We start from the raw sequence: 22,560 nt of genomic DNA, 5'->3' as shown, positions 1-22,560 counted from the left end.
TGCGTGTGTGTGTGTGTAATTCAAGGAATTTTTATCTGATCTTAACCAAACTTAGTGAAGGGGATGAGGGTCAAGAACGGAGGAAACGTTTTGTTACAGAGAACACCGTGTCATACGTCATGGTCATAGAACTAAGTTAAACGCTGACCTAACAAAGGCAACTTAACTAGTTTTTACCCTATTCAGACCACACATGGGGAAACAGTTGATGGTACGATAAGGCAAGAGTCAAGTGTTTCAGCTTTGAGATCTCTCAGTCACAAGGAAAAGGTCAAATTTCTACACTGTTACCAAACTAACTTGAACAGTTTTAATCTTATTCTAACGAAATTTGAGGAAATGGTTGTTAGTCAAAAAGGAAAGATTTTGAGCTTCATAGGTGAAAGGTCGAGGTCACAGGACATTGTCAACTAAAACAGTTTTTATCCAATTTAGACTAAACTGCGGAAAATGGATGACGGTAACGCAAGAATTAAGTGATTCAAGTTGAGAACAATCTGACAAAGGTCAGAGTCACAGGGTAAAGCAAAAATTCGACCCAATTATGTGCTTGTCAAAATTACTTGAACTGTCTTGAGCTAGTTTTAAATGAACTTGATGGAAGACCTGAGAGCTAGTCAAGGAAGGGTTGAGAGTAAAATGAGAACTAAGTAACCTGATTTTGACAATCTGTCGAAGGTCAACGTCTCAGGGCAAAATCAAATATTCGGCCGTTTGACCTATTACTGGTCGAGGGTGTTGCACTCACTGCTTCATTTTTATTATCGACATCATCATCATCATTAGTAGTGGTGGTGGTGGTGGTGGTGGTAGCAGCAGCAGTAGTATACCTCATACCAATTAATCTGGCCAGGTCTGTATGGCAACACTTCCCGCCGAGATTCTAGGTGTTTATTTTATTTCGTTCTTGTTTAAACCAATACTCTCATTATTACCATATGTGATACTGAGTTTGTCGAGAATACAATCGTCAAAAGCAATAAAAAATCCGTTATATACTTAACAACAAATGAAATTTTCGTAGGAAGGTAGAGCTATGAGTCAACAAAGTATTATAACAGTCCAAGTCAAGGTCAGCATTCGACCAATTCCTTTATGTCTCCGACAATCCGGAATAGAACAGAAAATTAAAGAAACCTGTTTAATATAAGTATTGGTATAACATTTAAATTTTAAGATCAGTTCGTACTGTGATAATAGAGGAGATATAATGGAATAGTTTTCCTTTAGCCTACTTTGATTTTTGCGATTTTTTCAAACCTCCCTCCTCGCAGAACTCGTCTTTTCATTAGAATTTTTAATTATTCAGAGTTGCGGCACGATTTAAGGGTGCGGACTGATCTTATAATTTGTGTGTTATACCAACGCTTAGATTAAGTATGTATCCTTAATTTTCCGTTATAATAAGGAGTATCGGACACATAAAGGAATTGTTCGAATGCTGACCTTGACTTGGACTGTTGTAATACTTTGTTGACTCATATCTCTATCTTCCTATGAAAACTTCATTGTTGTTAAGTATATAACGGATTTCTTATTGCTTTTGACAATTGTGGTGTCGACAAAGTATCAGATCTGATATCGGTTTAAGCAAGAACGAACTCGAACAAACACCTACAGCCAATCAGAATCTCGACGGGAACAGTGTTGCCATACATGCCTGGCCAGATGAGGTATAGTAATAGAAGTATTATTATTATTATATTATCATCGTCATTAATAAAAATAATAATGATAATAATAATATTATTATTATTATAACCCTGTATTATTAGCACTGTATTTTTTACCTGGAATAACCTTGTGTTATTGACTCTTGTATTTATCTATCTTTTTTTTTATTTACGGTAAATGGAACCAAAGGCTGAGCACCCCTCGAGATTGTTCCTTCCAGTAGAGAGAGAGAGAGAGAGAGAGAGAGAGAGAGAGAGAGAGAGAGAGATCCCTTCATTTTGAAATTCTTGGATACATTGCGTTTAAATAAATGGTAGTCATAGCAGCAGAAAATGCAGACAGAGGAAGACAGTTCCAGAGCTGACCTGTTGCATTCAAGAAGGACTGAGTAACGGTTAACTCTTGCATTAGAGAGCTGGACAGAAAAGAGGGTTAGAGTTTGATGCAGGGTTGCTACGCGCCCTCAGTAATGCAAGACGATTGTTCTAAAGAGCAATAACCATTCAGTTAGCAACAGAAGAGATAATAGTTGCAACAGTCGACCAAGGTTAAAGGGAGTCAGTAAGAAGAGGAGAACTGATGAGATGAAAAGCCTTTGGCTCCAGCCTGTTGAGAGCTGTATGTAGGGAGTCCTCCCCCCCCCCACACATAGGGGTTGGACTCTACTCAGGGGCGAATAAAACCCGTGTATAAAGTCAACAGCTGTGTGGGGGTAAAGAAGGCAAGGAGTCTGCTTAGCTAACCTAATATCTTTGGAGCAGATTTTCCAAGGGAGGCATTATGGTCTTTCCACGATAAATCCCGAGAACAATACCCCAGGGATATTAAGAGCTGATGCAGGATTGATATCAATATTATACTGTTAAATGTTAACAGATACCCGGTACCCCTGTGGACGATTGTGGCTGGTTGAGAGATGCAGAAACTGGTTGTGGATGCATTAAAAACAAGGTTACTTTTACCCAAGTCAGAGACACAAGGCAGGTACAAAAGAAGGAAGAGAGCTGATGACAGGGCAGAATCCTGAGGAACATCACTATTGATAACTAGAAGATCGGTGGCCATTACAGCAGCAGCTATAGAACGATCAGAGAGGTTGCTAGAGATGAAGGCACAGATACAAGCATAGAAACTATAAGAGAGCAATTTGCAAAATAAAGATCTGTGCCAAACTCGATCGAAAGCCTTTTAGCTGTCATGTGAATGACAAAACTTTGGCAAAAGTCCCGAAAGAAGGGTGGCCAGGAATCGGAAAGGAAGGTGAGTTATGGGCATTGGGTGAGAAGATCGTCAGCGAAGAGTCGGAATTGCTGCTGCTACTACTACTACTACTGCCACCACCACCACCACAACTATATAATTAACGCTAGGCGATTGCCCAAGTAACCCCCCTAACATTTAATCCTTTTTCTCACCCACCAGGAGCGTAGAGGCCCAGAATTAGGTTACTATATCACGGAATTAAGTCGAGGATGACCGGGCTCGATCCCCCCCCCCCCGCCCTTCAGACGGAGACCCTTACAGGCACCATCTGGTTGGAGTAACTTAACCAACTAGACCACAAGGCGTTCATTTGGTTCTGTGGTTACCACCCACCGTAGTAAATGGTTTCCTGGATTACATGAAACCATAAGACCTGTTACGCAGTGTAGCCATCTGAAGGTTGCACTACACTGAGTGAGTGGATGGTGTACATCCTCACCTATCATGATCCTGTATTATTTACTTCAGTACTGTAATCCTTCATTAGTATCATCATCATCATCATTATCATCATCGCAATTATTATTAGTTATTATTATTATTACCATTATTACTATTATTAAAACTTTTTACATCCCCGTGGGAAATTTCGCTGGGTTTGTCAATATTCTGTATCATTATTATTATTATTATTACTGTTATTATTATTATACGTGTTCCGTACATGTCAACAAGTGGGTTGGTGGAGGGTTAGTGTCCCTCCCCGTAAAACAAATAACCCAAAGTCAAATGGTCACCCCTTACGGGATTATGGCGTCTGGCAATAGATAGAGAGACGGATCGATTATTATTATTATTATTATTAAAAAGTAGATTGCGAATATTCAGAGATTATTTTGGCCTACGGCATTCAAACTTGGTCAGTTTAGTCGGACAGCTATCAACTTCTAACAGTCAAATATGACGGTAATTCGTCCACAGGATCTCCGGATATTATCTGGAACACACACACATTTGTGTTCACGTTCTCTCAGGAACTACTTAAAGTAGAGCTGAAACTTTACTGGCCGAAGATCTGAAAGGAATATCATCTTCACTGAATGAATAGCCTTCGAAATCGCTTGGGGTAAAAAATTGGGACTTCTCCGGATATTCCAGGTAATCCGGATGTCACCTAATTTTCTATGAAGGATTAAAGCTAGAGCCACCAACTTTGGAGGACTTATAGACTGTGATGACCTAGAGTGACATGCACAAGATCAGCGACCTTGACCTCAAGATCCCTTTACAGCTCGGCTCCTAGCATGCAATGGCTGTGGGATTTTTTTTTTTTTAAATCAAAATTGTCCCTGGATAATTTTATGGTGTTCTGATTATTATTATTATTATTAATGTTATTATTATTATTATTATTATTATTATCATTAGTGGTAGGTGGTGGCGACCATCATCCACTCACTCGGTGTAGTGCTGCCTGCTTCTTCCTTAGCCTTTTTTATTTATTTTTTCTGTGCCTGCCCTCCTCTCTTCCTGTTTCTCCCATCTATCCTGTCACTTCTTACTGCTTTACTTTCCTTTACAGGTGGCTTTACATTGAGTGACAAGCCAAATGGTTTCCTGTAAGCCAAGAAACCATTTACAATGCTGGGTGGTAACCATATAACCAAACCGTACGTGCTCCCCACGTGTCAACAAGTGGGTTGGTGGAGGGTTAGTGCCCCTCCCCATAAAACAAATAACTCTAAGTCAATGGCCACCCCTTACGGGATTATGGCGTCTGGCAATAGATAGAGAGATTATCATCATTTGTACTACTACTTGTGGTAGGTGGGGGCGCTCACCATCCACTCACTCGATGTAGTGCTGCTGTCGGGTGTCTGCCCTTTCCTCTCCTCCATCCTTCTTTCCTTCTATCCTCTTGTCTTTCTTTCCTTCATTCTTTCATTGTCCTGCTTACGGGTGACATTACACTTCCTCTTCTGTCTTTCTTTCCTTCATTCTTTCCTCTTCCTTCTGCCTGTGGGTGACTCTACACTGAGTGGCAAGCCAGATGGTTTCCTGTACACCAGGAAACCATTTACTACGCTGGGTGGTAACCATATAACCAAATTTTGGCGCCTGGTGGTTTAGTGGATAATTATTGCGCTCCAATCGGATTGAGCCGGTGAAGGTTTATATCCAAGGGATGGTTGGGGTTGATTGCTCATGCAATGCCACTCAGGGATGAGTGAGGCTGGTCACTCTCACATTAAATGTCGGGACCAACTGCATAGCCCCGGGCTCCTACGCTCCTCATGGAGCAATGTAGGATTGGATGATGGATGGATGGATATACTACTACTACTACTACTACTTCGACCTTCACCATCTTTACTACTATGATGCAACTACTCTAAACTGGCGACTAGAGTGGGGCACCAACCTGTGTACAGTGTTGCTATGTTTCCCAAACCCGCGATGGGCTGTTATATATGTAAAAGGCAGCACAAACAAGATAAACATATGAATACAATTTTAACGTATGCATTATAATATATGAAAGAACAGTAAACTTACTGTGCATAAAATATTTATACGGCAATACAGAACGTGGCATACATACTGTATTTTAGTGTTGCTAAAAAAAAAATGTAGTTACCTTTATAGGCTTTTACCGTAGTTCTGGGGTGGGTAATAATGCCACATTTATGATTATAAGATAATGTGCAGGAATATAAGTAAAAAATATGCCAATATCTTAGTAAAAAAAAATAATACATTAAACCTTCGTGAGCGGCAACACTCATACAGACCCAGTCTGACCCCGACCTCTTAAAAAAAAAAAAAAAAAGGGGGGGGGGCAAGACTTATACCTCCTGGGTGGTGTGGAAATAAAGTCAACTTTACAATCTGTACAATATAATGTAAAACAAAATAACCAATATGTATCCTAAAATACCATAGATGAGAGAGAGAGAGAGAGAGAGAGAGAGAGAGAGAGAGAGAAGGCAGGCCAGGGGCAGTGTTGAGTGCATTGTAAGGCTGAGGGAGAGATGGAGGAAGGGAGGGAAGGAAGGAGGGAGAGAATGAATGAAAACAAATCACTGCACCGCAACAGCAAGGTCATCTGGTGCCATATGTAAAGCAATGATAAATATTTTTAAATATAATTAGATATAATAAAAACAGAAAACAAATGAAAGCACACGTTTATAAGTCACTCATAAAAAACAAAATTCCTCAGGGTGACGCATATCTCTACCCAGGAGAGAGAGAGAGAGAGAGAGAGCATCGCGGGTATGGAAAACGTTGTAACACTGTACAGTAAACACTTTGATGCCCCACCCTAGCCGCCAGTTTAGAGTAGCAGCACCATACCACCACCACTACTTTCATTTGCGAGATAGACGTGTTAACCCATGCCCCACCGACACCACATATGATACTGAAAGATGAATATGTGTAATAGTTCATATTACTCGAAACCTCAGGAGTAATGGAAGAGATGAGCCGTCATGCAGTGGGTGTCACCTTACCTGGTTTGAAATAGGATTAACCTCCAGTGCCACATTTTTCTCCTTTGCCATGGCCTTTGCCTCTGGGTGCTTGGTGATGGCGTACCCATGACCCAACCTAGTGCAATTCAGCAGCAGCGCGTCGATCACATTTTCGTCACTGCTCATCCCCATCCAGTCTGCCAGTACACATGTTAACTTCTTCAATTCGAGGAAGTTAGTTTCATTATATTTTGCCTGACACACAACACTTACCCTGCTAAGGAGAAACTTCTTGTTAGAGGTACTCTTAAGATATTACTTTTGTCTCTGTTCAATGATTTTTGTTCAGAAACGACTCACTGACCTGAAAACGTTAAAACTGCGATGCGGGGCAAGGTTTCTTCCTATAAAATTATCACTGTAATAAAATTTTCATTTAATATTTTACAGTTACAGCTGCAAAAATTATTCCTTAGTTACTCTGAAGTTCAGAAATGGAAGACCTTCAGTTTAAGTTATTTATTCGCACTCGGATACCTAGCTGAGTACACACACACACACACACACACACACACACACACACACACACACACACACACACACACACACACACACACACACACACACACACAGAAAAAGAGGACTGAATGTACCATCAGTACTAGATCTTATATTTACGAGGCAAGAAAATGATATTGACAATATTATGTATCACTGTCCACTTGGCAAAAGCGACCATGCAGTATTAAATTGCAATTTCAGGATTGCATATGACATAGTTAACAGTAATGAAAGGTACAAAAAGAGCCTTAACTACAAAAAAGGCAACCGTCATGACCTAAGAAATACTTCTTTGAAATTGATTGGGAAAAAGAGTTTTAAGGACAAGATTTAAATGTTATATACAGAAAATTCTGTGTACTTTATGAAACAGGAGTCCAAAATTACATCCCTCGGCACAAAGAAGCAGAAATGAAAATAAAATGGTTTAATAAAGAATGTAAAAAATCATATGACAAAAGAGACTTGTGGAATAGATGCAGAGGACAATAGTGAGAGGGCATATAACAACTATAAACAGGCAAGAAACGAATATACAAGAATAAGGAGAGAAGCCCAAAAACAGTTTGAGGAGGACAGCATAAACAAAAGCAGTGATCAACCGAAGCTATTTTACAGCTACATCCGAAGCAAAACCAAAGTAAAAAATAAAATACAACCCACTACGGATGAGGGGATCCTCTATACACAAGGGAAAGATATTTGTGAAGCACTAAGAATTTCTAATCAATTTTTAGAGAAGAAAATAATTTTGAGAGGGATGATATGGAACATGCATGCCCATACATTACCAGATATACAAATATCAGAAAAAGAAATACAGGAGGAGTTAAGTAAATCGGACAAAAGAAAAGCAAATGGTCCAGACGAAATTTCATGTCGGGTGCTACATGAATGTGCAAAGGAGTTAAGTAAACCATTATCTTTAATATTCAAGGAATCCTTGGGTCAAGGTAAACTACCTGATATTTGGAAGAAAGCAAAATGGAAGAAAGCAAACATTGTTCCCTTATTCAAAAAAGGGAATAGACAAAATCCACTCAACTACCGACCAGTATCACTAACCACTGTTGTAAGATACTGGAAAAGCTGATAAGAAAAGTTTAGGTAAACCATCTAGAAGAACACAATAACAGAAAGGCAGTTTGGTTTCAGAAAAGGAAAATCATATGTCACTAATCTATTAAGCTACTATGACAGAGCTGCAGAAACATTACAGAAAAGAGATGGATGGGTGGACCGTAGGCTATCTATCTATATTTCAAGAAAGCATTTGACAGAGCACCGCACCAAAGACTTCTATGGAAACTGTACCATTAAGGAGGAATCCGAGGCAGACTGTACTACTGGATGCAATATTTTCTCAGAAAAAGGGAAATGAGAACAGTACTAAGGGGAAATTACTCATCATGGAGGGAAGTGACTAGCGGAGTTCCACAGGGCTCAGTGCTGGCACCAATTATGTTCTTAGTGTATATAAATAACATAGATAGTAGCATTGGAAATGAAAGCTGTTTAAATATGTTTGCTGATGATGCAAAAATACAAAGGAGAATTACTAACACTGACTCTTGTAAAGAGGTACAAGAAGAATTAAATAAACATCATGAATGGAGTAATACATGGCAAATGGAATTCAGTGTGGACAATTGTCATGTAATCAAGTTTGGTAAAAGTGGAAAAAGGCCAGATTGGGATTATAAGTTAGGAAATAAACCCCTACACACAACAGAAAGAGAGAAGGACCTAGGTGTGATTATCAATAACAGACTATCTCCGGCAGACCACATCAGTGAGATGGTACGGAACATGTATACACCTGCTTGGAAATATGAGAATAGCATTCACATATATAAATGAAGACATGCTGAGGAAGATAACATCTTTCATCAGACCAGTCCTGGAGTATGCATCAGTAGTCTGGAATCCTCATCTCAAGAAACGCATATAGATAAGACTTAAAAAGTTCAAAGGGCCGCTATAAGATGGGTACCAAGCTTAAGTGATCTAAGCTATGAAGAAAGACTAGAAAAACTGAATCTGCTAACACTACAGAAGAGAAGGAAAAGAGGAGACATGATTATGCTATATAAGTGCATATCAGGGAAGGAGAAAATAGACATAAATGAATATATAACCTATGGGGAAGCATCAGCAAGAGGACACTACAAAAAACTGCATAAAAAGAGAGGCGATAAAGACATAAGGAAATTTAGTTTCCCAAATAGGGCAACTGATCAGCGGAATGCACAACCAAATGAAATAGTGTGTGCCAAAACAATTCATAAATTTAAGGAGATAAATGGTTGAAGACACGGGACTGTACGAGCTTGACTCATTCCTGAAAAGATAATAATAGGTAAGAACAATTAGGGAATAACACACACACACACACACACACACACACACACACACACACACACACACACACACGCGAGCTTTTAATGCGGTTTAAATATATATATATATATATATATATATATATATATATATATATATATATATATATATATATATATACTGGTGGCAAAATGTCCGAGCAACGAAAGTACAGTCTTTGTCATAAATAATTACCTATCTTCCGGTACCCCGTGCCTCTGGCTGGCTCCTTTATGCGCGGCAAGTCACATTGGAGTAAGAGGGGCTGAGGGGGGAGGGGCCAGAGAGAGTAGGAATTAAAGGTGTGTGGGGGGACGAGTGATGGTGCTGGGGTAGAGTGAGGGAGGGGAGGGTGGGTTGGTAGGGAAGGGTGAATGAAATTCAAAGTGGTGGTCATATAATTTGTCTGTTTTCTTTCATTCAGGGCATGATATAATGAAGTTAAAGTTTGGCAGATAATGCTGCATTACACCTTGTATAGTGGCATCAGATAGTAAGCTTCAAATAGGTGGTGATATCAAGGGCTGGCTCGTGAGAGAAATATACTGACGTGACAAACCAAATATTAGTGTAGAGACATCGAGATTGTGTCGGCCAAGATTGTCAACGCGTGGAAGCCAGAGAACGAGAGGATACCTGCCCGCCTCCTCCAGCATACCAAGGACGAGTGGGAGCCATTAAGACGAAACCAGCAAACCATCAACAACACTGTTTCCTCAGTGCCGCGAAGACTGCAAGAAGTTATTAAGGCGGGAGGCCACTGGACTGCACTAAGGCTTTCCTGGTTGCTTTGGCTTGACCAGTGTCAGTAAACATTGGCAGAGATATTTTGGGAGTTTGGGTAGGATTTTGTTTAATTTTCCTTCTAACAGATTATGAGAGATACCATTATTATATCCACCCATGTACACAGACATCAAATTCATTTACATTTTATGTATAATTATTTTAACCCAAGGCGTCACGTCAACGTATGGGTTCGTCAGAACATTTTTTCATGCTGACACCCGTCGATGTACTGGTATGTTTTGCAATTGCTAGATCCGTCATTTGCACGTTTTTCAAGGTTCACGCATGATTTTTGGTAGGCATATAAGGGCCACCTCCCTCTACCCGCCACCAGGCGGGGACACTCCCTGACCCCGAGTGACTCCTGCACGCCATTGTCTCGGTCACTCACCTGTTAGCAGTGACCCAGTAAAGACATTTCGCACCACGGTCTGTCCGATGACAAAATTCAAGCCGCCCTTGATGCCTTCACAGGTGACAGTGATTCCCCAGTCGATGACGATGTGGAGGACAAAGATTACGTGGTGGCTGACGATGAAACAAGCAGCAGTGATGAGGAGGTACCGTCGCCAAGGAAGCAGCGGTATGTTATGTACTGCAGGGCTAGGGGAGGCATGCTTGGACCCCAACCACGTGCACGCACCTCTCTCCAGCTTGTGGACAAAGGGTCTGACAAGGATGAGGACGGAGCCGTAGGTTGTGGTATTCCCTCATGGTTGGGGAGGGAGAGAATTTCGCCACTGGGAGCTGAAGGGGCAGGGAGGAGAAAAATAAAGTATGGGCCTAGTGCTTCGTCTGGGGAAGGCGCAAGTGGTGAAGCAGGTGTGAGTGAAAGTGGTGGTGGCAGAGAGGCAGCTCCCGGGTGAGCACATGGTGCACCTGGGGAATAAGCAGGTGGGGAGCAGCCACGCCCTAGCATCTCTTTCTCCCAGCAGGATTCTCATGCTTCCTCCCCACAGCCCTGTGATGTGGGGAAAGGAAGGAAAGGGAAGAAAAAGGGGAAGGGAGAAGGGAGAGGGAAGAGGGGTGCAAGTGGGGAAGGGCACAACTCTCCACCTCCCCAACCACCCCCACCACCCTCTCCTCCCCACCCTGACGAAGGCGACAATGGAGACGAGGATGGAGTCAGCGGTGTGTCGTGGGACTGGGAAGATGAGAGTGATTTCACTCTCATCATTAACCGCTTCACGGAAGAGTGGCGGTCTGGTTGTACGGTTCCTGGACTCCATGCAGGCTCCACCAGGGTGGATTTCTTCCACCTATACTTTAGCGAGCAGTTTGTGGAGCAAACAAACACATTTGCTAGCAGCCAGCGCCACGAAAGCAACCGTGAAGGAACCACTAGCAGGCACTCCCAACAGTATGACTACTCAGTAACCACAGGTGAGATGGTCATCTTTTTTGCCCTGGTTTTCTTGATGGGTACTGTATGGAAAAGACAAATTCCAGGGTACTGGTCTATGGACTCTATGATCAACACACCTTTCTTTGGGAAGGTAATAGGTTGTTATAGTTTCCTACAAATTCTAAGCCATCTCCACTTTTACGATGCTGACGACCCTGCTAATGCTAATAACACTGACAGAATGAGGAGAATAAGGATGGTATTTGATCACCTGCAGAAAAAATATCAGCTCATCCTTCTATCCTTACAGAGACCTGGTCATAGACAAGAGTCTCAGGTTGTGGAGAGGCAATATTTCTTTTCACCAGTACATACCCACCAAGAGACACCGTTCTGGGTTCAAGATCTTCGTTATATGTGACTGGAAGACTTGTTATGTGCAAGACATAGTCAATCTTGTACACCGGCGCACAGACATAACAGAAGATCAGAGTATAGGACCCTCAGGGGCCGTGGTGAAGACCATGACTGAGGAGTACCTTCATCGTGGTCACGTCTTGTACCTGGACAACTGGTACACTAGCCCCCTTCTTGCTCGGTACCTCCACCTCTACGACACTGGAGTCTGTGGCACAGTCAAGAAAAACTGTCGGCATATGGTCAAGGTTGGAAGGAAGCTTGACAAGAACGAGGTGGTATTTTCCAAGGCAAATAACATCCTTGCCACCATATGGAACCACAAGAGGGAAGTTTTCCTCCTGTTGACGGTACACCGCCCCCTGATGCACCACAGCGAGAGGAGGCTCCACGTTTGGAAACCAGAGTCAGTAATTGACTACAATGTCAACATGAGGCAAGTAAACCAGTCTGACTCCATGATTTCCAGTGTGGAATGTGCCAGGACCACCATGAAGCGGGTACAAAAAGCTATTTTTCCACTTGCTGGACATCACAGTCCTCAATGCCCACTACGCTTTGACTATGGGAGCCTCAGAGACCTTTGAGGGGTTTGTGAGGGAGATGTCTCGGGAAATTATCTCGAAATATGCAGAGGACAGGACCCGCCACCGCCCCCACCCCGCCACTGCTAGCCACACTCCCCTACGCCTCTCAGGACGCCACTTCCCCACCACCATCCCTCCTAAACCGAACCGTCCTAGATCCCAGCGCCACTGTCACGTATGCAGTCACTCCAAAATGAGAGCAACCACTCAGAGAAAAGACACGAGGTACGAGTGTGCTGAATGCAACGCTGGATTGTGCATAGAGCCATGTTTCAAAGAACACCACACCTTAGTACATTACTGATAGCGTGTGTGCTTGCAATATACGATGCTCATTATAATGGCAAGGCCTGTAAATATGTGATAAGTTATATAAGGTGGACAATGGTATAATGTTTGTGGAAAAGTATAATGTAAGTTGAAAAATAGAATGTAAGCTGAAACAACAGTCATAGTGAGTCAACTGTGCAAGTATTTGGTGATTTTCATGTGTTTGGTGAATGAAACAACGCTAATATCACCTATATTATTGTGTGAAAACCAATATATTCTTGTACTACATATAAATTCGCACCAAATTAATAAATATCTACCTATTCTGAGTGGTTTCCAATACTTACCCCTACCACAGAAAACGTGACAGCAGCAGCGTGGCTCCAGAGAACACGATACCAGGTGTTTGGAGGGTCACCTGTCTAGCCCACTTCTAAGCTCAGGTGAGCACTTTTGGGGGTATTTGCCAATGTTTCTCATAAAAAGGGGAGGTTTGAGCAAAAAAAAAAAAAAAAAAAAAAAAAAAAAAAAAAATATGCCTGGATTGGGGGGGGGGGGGGGTCAGTGGTGAAAAATCTGCCGGGACGCGGCAGGTTAAATGGCCTTTTCATATAGAGATGCTATAAAACAGTTGGCATGATGTGACTGTATAGAGGGAGTGTACACCGAGAGCATGATCATATTTACCATGGACACAGCCATGTCAAAGGTTGCATATGATATTTAGTTCCAAAAATTAATCACATATAAAGGCAGAGGACGTTTCTTATACAAACATTACAGAAGTCAAAGCCATCCAGGTTCCATTCTGTGTCCAAAGTCAAAATACACAGGTAAACAGAAATATCTGGCTTCGCACTAATGTTTGATCTGTCACATCTGTATATTTCTCACAAGCCAGCCCTTGATATCAGCACCTATCTAGAGCTCATTATCTGTCACTGCTATAAAAGATGTAATGCAGCATTAGCTACCGAATATTAACTCCTTCATATCATGCCGTGAATGAAAGAAACTAGACAAATTATGTGATCACTACTTTGCATTTCATCCTCCCTCCCCTACCTCCCCTTCCTCACTCCACCCCAGCATCATCAGTTGTCCCCCCACCCACGTTCCTTTCTCTGGCCTCTCCCTCTCAGCCCCTTTTACTCCAGTGTCGCACATAAAGGAGCCAGCCTGAGGCATGGGGTACAGGAGGAAAGGTGATTATTTATGACCACAACTGTAGGTTACCTGGTTACAAAATGTCTGGTGACAAGTTGGCAGGTGACGAAATATCTGGGGCCTGGTGACCAAGTGTTTGCACATAGTAGTGTTTTACTACAAGATTTTTTTTTTTTTTTTTTTTAAATTCCTTCCGACAAGGAGAATATGTTTTCACCCCTGTTTGTTTGTTTGTTAGCTTGTTTGTCTGTTAGCAGGAGTACTAAAAAAAAAAAAAAAAACTAAAAGAGAGATTTGGAACAAATTTGGTGGGTAAATAGCCCATGTCCCAGGGAACAACCATTTAACTTTTGGGACCGATGTCTGTTGGTCTGTTTGTCTTGTAATAACCGAACTGAAACTTATAAATGAATCACACTGCCCTGGCCAAGATTCGATCTCAGGACCCCGTGCTTCATAGGCACGCTCATTACCAGAGCCAAAAGAGAGGATCCTCCTAGTTTGCCTCTAAGCAATGTGGGCTTTTATAGACCCTATTACATCACTCTTTTCTCCTCTTGGTGATTAATTTGGTCAGTTTCGAACACGTGGTTGCGTAGCATTGGAGGCCACCACTGGGGGCGCTGCAGACCAAACCGGACAGCTCAACCCTGGGATGTAAGGACTAAGATGCTGTCAACAACAACAACATTGCCCTCCACGCTTCGTCTCACATCCCACACTGCTGCCAACCAATGTAATAACCGAACTGAAACTTAACAAATTAATCACACTGTCCTGGTCAAGATTCAATCTCAGATCCTCGCATTTATCTTGTGCGCACATTACCACCGAGCCAAAGAGAGGATCCCCGCTTTACCTCTAAGCAACATTGGCTTTTTTATAGACCCCATTACAGTCTGTTAGCAGGGTTACCCAAAAACTAAAAAGAGAAATTTGGACCAAATTTGGTGGGTAGATAGCCCATGTCTCAGGGAACAATCAGTTAACTTGTGAGACCAATCTGGAATGTATTACAGAGTGTGATCAGCCAAAAACTTTTTGCGAAACCCTAATCAGTGATGAGAAAACCTAACTCATTATGAAGAGTGGTGTGAAAATTACACTGTCCTTGTAAGAGAGATGCACTCCACTGACTGGTCCTCTAGTTCTCTCTGGTGTACTGAACTCTTGCAGGAGTCTTGCAATAGTCTGATTTCTCACGGTATCATTTGTTGATACTGGTAGGTCGCCCTCCTGCTGTTGCTGGATGGTGACCATTGATTTCCAGTGAAGCTGTTTATTTAGCAGAATATCAGCAAGACGCTGAGTGAATAAGCTCTTTAACCCCTAAACGCCGGGCTATTTTTAACGCAATCATCACCTCACTACAGGCAATTTCCCATAAATTGCTTGTTTTCAAACCTTAATAGCTCGGAAAGTAAAGCACTCAGGGAAACAGATTAAAGACCATATTACTTACCAACTCTTCCTCTTGCGAATGAAAGTATCCCCACATCTGTAGGTCCTTCACGTTGATGTGTAATGACGTGAGGAAGAGAAATATTTTCCAGCACAATTGCAGGACGTGTTCATGCATCTGCCCACGGTGCTGACTATGGCTTTGCTTTCAACATGATAACTTCTCCACTACTAGATAATTTAGGCACTGTTGCATCCAAGGCATACCTTATGGCACTATGACTGAGCCCTTTTCTAGTATCATTGGAAAGAGGCTTGGCAGGGGTGGATGATGCAACTGCCTACAGGAGGAGCAGATGGAATCAGACAAATAGTAACCTGAAGACATCATTGTACACCTGGCAAAAGCACAGGACAGAATGACTCTTGCCTGTGTGCTATGAAGGGACTCCCTCTCTATCCTTTGGTGTCGAGATGAAATGACAGCTGGTTCAAATGGTGGCAGGAAGACACTTGCATGTATAGCCGCTATCCAGCAGCCTTGTAGCACCCCGACTGTGACGTTTATAGACGTTACCCAGTGGATAGGGGTTAAGAACTGGGAGTCTCTGATTCCTGACATGAGTTTTGAAAATCTGATGAGTAACGAAGACCAAAGTGATAGAAAGGAACACCATATTAGCAATGCTGGCAGTTCATTGTAAGATGTCAGTTCAGCTCATCCTAACTGTTATCAAACAAGTTTTTCTAATTGGTTCTTAGGAGAATGGGAATTATTTGGCGGAATCACTTTTAGGAGGCAAGGGTTGCTGGCAGTATGATGCTCATTACAGCACTTGGTGATTTCATCTAAGAACCAGCAGTGCCACAAGACGCCTTTACCTGACTAAGGTACAGCAGATAAATTTCCTGACTGTCATCACACAATGCACTTGTTCCCCGCTATATAAAAGATGCATAAATATTGCTTGGTGAGTTGTTGTGCACAGTGACGGTGCTGTAACCAGTGATGTCAGATGGTGTCATCCCATATACCTCGTGTTTCGTATGAAAAAGTTTAAAATTTTCAGAATTTCAGCCGGCATCTCGTGTGCCCCATAGTGTACGAGATGAATAAATCCTACCCTGCCTTCACATGGTGACCTCATCATAATACCTCATCGAATTCTTTTTATATTTTAAGTCCTACTGCAGAGTTTATATTATTTTTTTCTTTGAAGATGGCTGTGTGATTAATAATATATTTTCATTTACTAAGACTCACATTTTTTTCTTAGTATTTCAAAGTCATTTTAGAGTATTTTCATCATCTGATGATGGCTATTGTGGTCTTTATTTGGAATACCTTCTCAACCACCCGGGTCTTTTCCCAGAGTACAGAACAGTGAGCTGGCCCCATAACCTAAGAAACAGCAGTGCTGGGCTTGCTGCCAACTACTGTAGGGACCCTGCAGGTGATGGAAGGAGGAATAGCATGAAGGATGACACATAAGCAGCCCAGATGAATATTATAGATGTATAGATGAACTGACAGATTATACTTAATGCAGTTGTGGTCCCTCAGTCATCTGAATGTGAACTCAGTGAACTACTGGCTGAAGCTGTCCCTCTCCTACAGCCCATCATCCTCCATTCTGGGGATGGGGGGGGGGGAGAGTGAGGGACATTTGCATAAACTGACAGCTCCACCGCCTGGGTATTCCAGCCACCAGTTAAAGGCGTCTCTGTTCCTGGCACCTAATGTAATGTCTGTCTATCTTTTGCCAGACGCCTTTATCCCGTAGGGGGTGACCACAAACAAATCTCCTCCATGTCGCTCTGTCCCCCGCCAATTCACTGCCCTGATCCCAGCTCACACCCCCCTCTCTCATAACCTCTCCACTACATCCCTCCATCTCATCCTTGGCCTCTCCCTCCCTCTCCCCCCCCTCCACCTCACTCACATACGCTCTCCTCGTCAGTCTCTCACTTTCCATCCTCTCCACATGGCCAAACCAACTCAGTGTGTTTCTCCTAACACTTCCTATCACATCCACACCACAACGTTCCTTCACTTCCTTAGTAAGTCTGCCTCTCTATGTGACTCCACAGGCTCCTCTCAGATAACTCATTGCCACTGCTCTCACTCTTGACTTCTGTCCCCCTAACAAGGTCCAAGCTTCACTTCCATACGTTACAGGCGGTATCACAATACTGTCATGTGGTAAACTTTTCACTTCCATGCTCACTTCCCTGTTTCTTATCACTGCTTTTCAAGGAACCAGCAACATTTCTTCCTTGTTGTACCCTTTCAAGCACTTCACCCTCTAAACTTCCATCCTTACTCATCACACTACCCAAGTACTTAAACGCATTCACATTTTCCACTTCCTCCTCATCCAACCTTACTGTACATTCACTGACTTCATTTCCCTTGAAGACCATAACTTTACTTTTCCCTACATTAACCTTTAGATTCCGCTTCTTACACACTCTCCCAAACTCATCCACCAAGCCTTGCAGTTCCTCTTCGTCTTCACTTAACATCACAGTATCATCAGCAAACAACAGTACAGTGAGTTTCCAAACACTGCCCTCTCTCATTGGGCCGCTCCAACATCCACTGCTCTACCTTGTATCTCTTTTATAACCCCATCCATATACGGACTGAACAACCATGGAGACATGACACATCCCTGTTTCAACCCAATCTTCAGTTAGAATAATTCACTCATTTCACTATCTGCACGCCCTGCAGCCTTAGCACCCTCATACATACTCATTCATAGGATTCAACAACTTCCCATCTACTCCATATACAGGTATTCTTAATACTTTCCACAATCCTTGTCTATCCACCCTGTTATATGCTTTCTCCAAATCCAAGAAGGCCGCATACAGCTTCTTTCCCTTTTCTAGAAATTTTTCGACTAAAGATCTAAGAATAAATATCTGATCTACACAACCTCTTCCCTTCCTAAAACCTCTCTGTTCTTCTCCAAGTAATTCCTCTGTTATTTCCCTAACTCTGTCAATAAGTATCCTACCATATACTCTTCCTATTACACTAAGAAGACAAATGCCCCTATGATTACCACAGACTTCTTTTCCCCCTTTTCCTTTGTACAGTTGAATAATTATACCTAATTTCTAATCCTCCGGGACTCTACCTTCCTCCCAGGCCAATCTGCACATCTTCCACATCCATTCTACTACTATCTCTCCCCCATGCTTCAGCATTTCACCACACACTCCATCAATTCCTGGGTCTTTCCCCAATTTTGACTTTCTTCATTGCTTCCACAACTTCCATCCTACTGATTTCTTGCTCTCTGTGAATGGAGTAAATAATGACAAAGATAAGGGAGATAGTTCGAACCACAGTTTAGACTCTCAAACAGTGTGCTCAGGTGCAGCTTACACCACCCCGAGAATTTGACTCCTCCTACTTTCCATTCTGTCTACGTCACCTGGGATCAGGTGACTTTCTCAATCACCAACACCACCGTCATCACCAATAACACATTATATCAATTCTATATTATTTGAGTGAGAGAGAGGTGACTCCGCAACTGTTTCGTCAAGCCAGTCTCAGGGGAATACCCCCCCCTCTCTCTCTCTCTCTTTCTGTAAATCAGTATTTCAATTTTCTCTATCGGAATGTCAAGGGTGTGTATTAATTTAAAGTGATAAAAAAAATTACTTTCATACATGTAGGTCGGTAGTAATATTTTGTTCCACTGACCGATTTCTTCGTAATATCTAACCGCTTCACGCAAATTACAGTGAATCTGTCACCATATCACCATAAAATTATATGAAGAGTATTAAGCTAAATGAAAATATAGTCATGGTGCAACGATAATGCTTTAAAATTACATTTGAAATGTCTGGGTTCACAGACTTTCATTTAGCCTATATCAAACACCCTACAGTATCTTGGCGATATTATTGTTTGGAGACGAGACAAGCCTGTTGATATGTTACTTAACCATTTGATGTTCATAATTGAACGTAAATTGCCTAATAATTAATCTCATTAGTTAGATTACATTTCACTGTAAAACTATTCATTCACTACGTAGCCTACTCCCTTGTTGTTTTGAAGGCAGATTTTGATCCCGGACTGCTCCAGGCTTTAACATTTTTTTTTTTTTTTTTTAATTGGTGGCAGTGTCTTTAGCAGGTAGCTTTGCAGATCTCTTCCATATTGTTCCAAACTGAAAAAACCTTTCACAGACTGCCGTGGGATGCAACCTTCTTGTCCCTCGGTCCACTCTAATGTATGCACTTTAGTCTGGCAATTTTTATCATTTGGCATGTGAAACCGTCTCAGTCTAGAGGCTCAGTGTGCTCATCTCTGGAGTAAAAAAAGGTAGGTTTTGCACAAGTCATCTACGATTGGTTGCCTTGACCAGTGACGTCACGTGGGCACCACCCGGGTGCCAGTACAACAGCGTGTTTTGAGCAGCCATACATTTTATGCATGCCCGTAACCACCTTGAGACAGACGAGCTAGCTGCCTCGTCTGGCATCTCCTCTCCCCCTCTCCTACTTTAGCAGCACTCCTCAATCCACCCCCACCCCAAAGTCCAGGGACTTGTTCTGATCGCATTCATAACTTTAAACTGATCCCTGTCATCCTCAACCCGCAGTGCTTGTGGGTGAGTCATCGGGAGTGGATCAGTCCAACTCAGAACATACAACTGTAGCAACATTTTTGAAATTTTCCGAGTTACTTAGTTTAACCCTTACACCACGGGCATGTTTCCGAATGTTTTGTGTGTCCCAAGGGGTTATTCGGGCTCCGACAGACTCTCAAAAAATATTTGCCAAAAATCAGTTATTAGTCCTAGAATATTAAAATTATATATGCATATGGCACATACCTTCAGCTTTCTCCTGGGATGTTTGTTGAGCCTTCGTCGATTACCGTAGGACTTGTGGAGACCTCTGAAGTTGGGTAACGAGTCTCCACTTTACACTTCCCGACAACCCTAAATATGATTACCACAACCAGATATTAACACTGTAAACACTACTCTATGATTAACAAGTAGTTTGGGATCCATACTCCAAAAAAAAAAAAAACTGTGAAAGCAATGAAAATTACGAGCACGTATGACCTTCCCACTTGCGCTAGTTCGCTGTTGGTATTTTGTCATTTATTATTCATAAAACCCCTCACACTTTATATTTCTATTACCATATAACACTTATATATATCTGGAGTCTTTATCCATAAGTTTCCTTCAGTAGTATTAGTTTATTGTCACTGAAGTCATTCAATTTTTCATTCAGTAAAATACGTAGAGAGCCACGGATTCACTTTCACTGTTATAACATCAAGTATTTGTACTCATATTCTTATATTACTAATTACTTACATTTCTATTTACATTTTCTATTGTATTTCCAATATTTACACTGCTATTTTACTTCTATCTATCTATTGCCAGACGCCTCAATCCCGTTTGGGGTGGCCACAAACAAATCGCCTCCAAGTCGCCCTGTCCCCCGCCATTTCACTCCCCTGCTCCCAGCTCACACACCCCTCTCTCATATACCTCTCCACCCCATCCCTCCATCTCATCCTCGGCCTCCCCCTCCCTCTTTCCCCCTCCACCTCACTCACATACACTCTCTTCGTCAGTCTTTCACCCTCCATCCTCTCCACATGGCCAAACCACCTCAGTGTGTTCCTCATAACGCTTCCTATCACATCCACATCAACACCACAACGCTCCTTTATATCCTCATTCGTCAGCCTGTCTCTCCATGTGACTCCACAGGCTCCTCTTAAATAACTCATTTCCACTGCTCTCACTCTTGACTTGTGTCCTTCCAACAACGTCCAAGCTTCACTTCCGTACGTTAGAGTTGGTATCACAATAATGTCATGTAGTAACTTTTTCACTTCCATGCTCACTTCCCTGTTTCTTATCACTGCTTTCAAGGAACCAGCAACCTTTCTTCCCTGCTGTACCCTTTCAAGCACTTCACCCTCCAAACCTCCATCCTTACTCATCACACTACCCAAGTACTTAAACGTACTCACATTTTCCAATTCCTCACCATCCAACCTCGCTGTACATTCACTGACTTCACCTCTCTCAAAGACCATCACTTTACTCTTCCCTACATTCACCTTTAGATTCCGTTTCTTACACACTCTCCCAAACTCATCCACCAAGCCTTGCAGCTCTCCTTCGTCTTCACTCACCAACACAGTATCATCAGTAAACAACAGTACAGGGAGTTTCCAAACACTATCCTCTCTCACCATGGCCACTCCAACATCCACTACCCTACCTTGTACCTCTTTTATTACCCCATCCATGTACAGATTGAACAACCATGGAGACATGACACATCCCTGTTTCAACCCAACCTTCAAAGAGAAAAATTCACCTAGTTCACCATCCACACGCACTGCAGTCTTCGCACCATCGTACATACTCTTCACAGCATTCAACAACTTTCCATCTACTCCATATATTCTTAACACTTTCCACAATCCTTGTCTATCCACCCTGTCATATGCTTTCTCCAAATCCATGAATGCCGCATACAACTTCTTTCCCTTCTCTAGAAACTTTTCCACTAAAGATCTGAGAATGAATATCTGATCTACACAACCTCTTCCCTTCCTAAAGCCTCCCTGTTCTTCTCCAACTAATTTCTCTGTTCCTTCTCTAACTCTGTCAATAAGTATCCTACCATACACTTTTCCCATTATACTAAGAAGACAAATGCCCCTATGATTACCACACACTTCTTTTTCCCCTTTTCCTTTGTACAAGGGAACAATTATACCTGACTTCCAATCCTCCGGGACTCTATTTTACTTACACTATGTTATTCACTGTCACTTTCAGTAACATAAAACTATATTACACTGTTCAATCATATGTACTGTACATCCATTGCTTTCACTTGCTATTTACACATTATTTACAAATTATTTTCACATTATTTTCCTTTCCCACTTGCACTTTTAGAACTGCTTCTGGCTGTGGTAATCAAAGAAGCAGGTAACACAGAGGGGAACCTGGCACTTAGCGCACTGCCAAGAGGTGCGTTTGTGCTCAGGTGTGCGTCAGGTGGTATGTGCACACACCTGGCACCTGCGGATTGCAGCCTTCCTCTTGCCCGTGGCAGGCATTTGCACCAGTCTGTGCCGATCCATGTACGCCCTCTGCTCAAGTCTGTCGGGAAGTGTTACTGGATGGCGCCTTGGAGTTGCTGCTGTCACCCTACCGTATCTTTCAAGCAGCTGCTGAACACAAGTCCTGGTGAACAACCTCAG

The 22,560-nt window shown here is 42.2% G+C and overlaps 1 protein-coding gene across 1 annotated transcript in view; it reads right to left on the bottom strand.

Moving 5' to 3' along the window:
- The window catches only part of LOC145401060 (adenosine deaminase 2-like), a 121,474-nt gene that overhangs the window by 33,066 nt on the left and 65,848 nt on the right, over window positions 1-22,560 (bottom strand). The window contains exon 9 of the mRNA XM_080273431.1: window positions 6,393-6,550. Within this exon, the coding sequence (XP_080129557.1) occupies window positions 6,393-6,550 (158 nt within the window). The remainder of the gene's footprint in view (window positions 1-6,392; window positions 6,551-22,560) is intronic.

This window comes from Coenobita brevimanus, chromosome 54 (assembly GCF_032717465.1).
Source record: "Coenobita brevimanus isolate Jiangsu-jjx chromosome 54, ASM3271746v2, whole genome shotgun sequence".
In the NCBI taxonomy this organism is placed as follows: Eukaryota; Metazoa; Arthropoda; class Malacostraca; order Decapoda; family Coenobitidae; genus Coenobita; species Coenobita brevimanus.
This window is presented reverse-complemented; position numbering and strand designations above follow the sequence as displayed.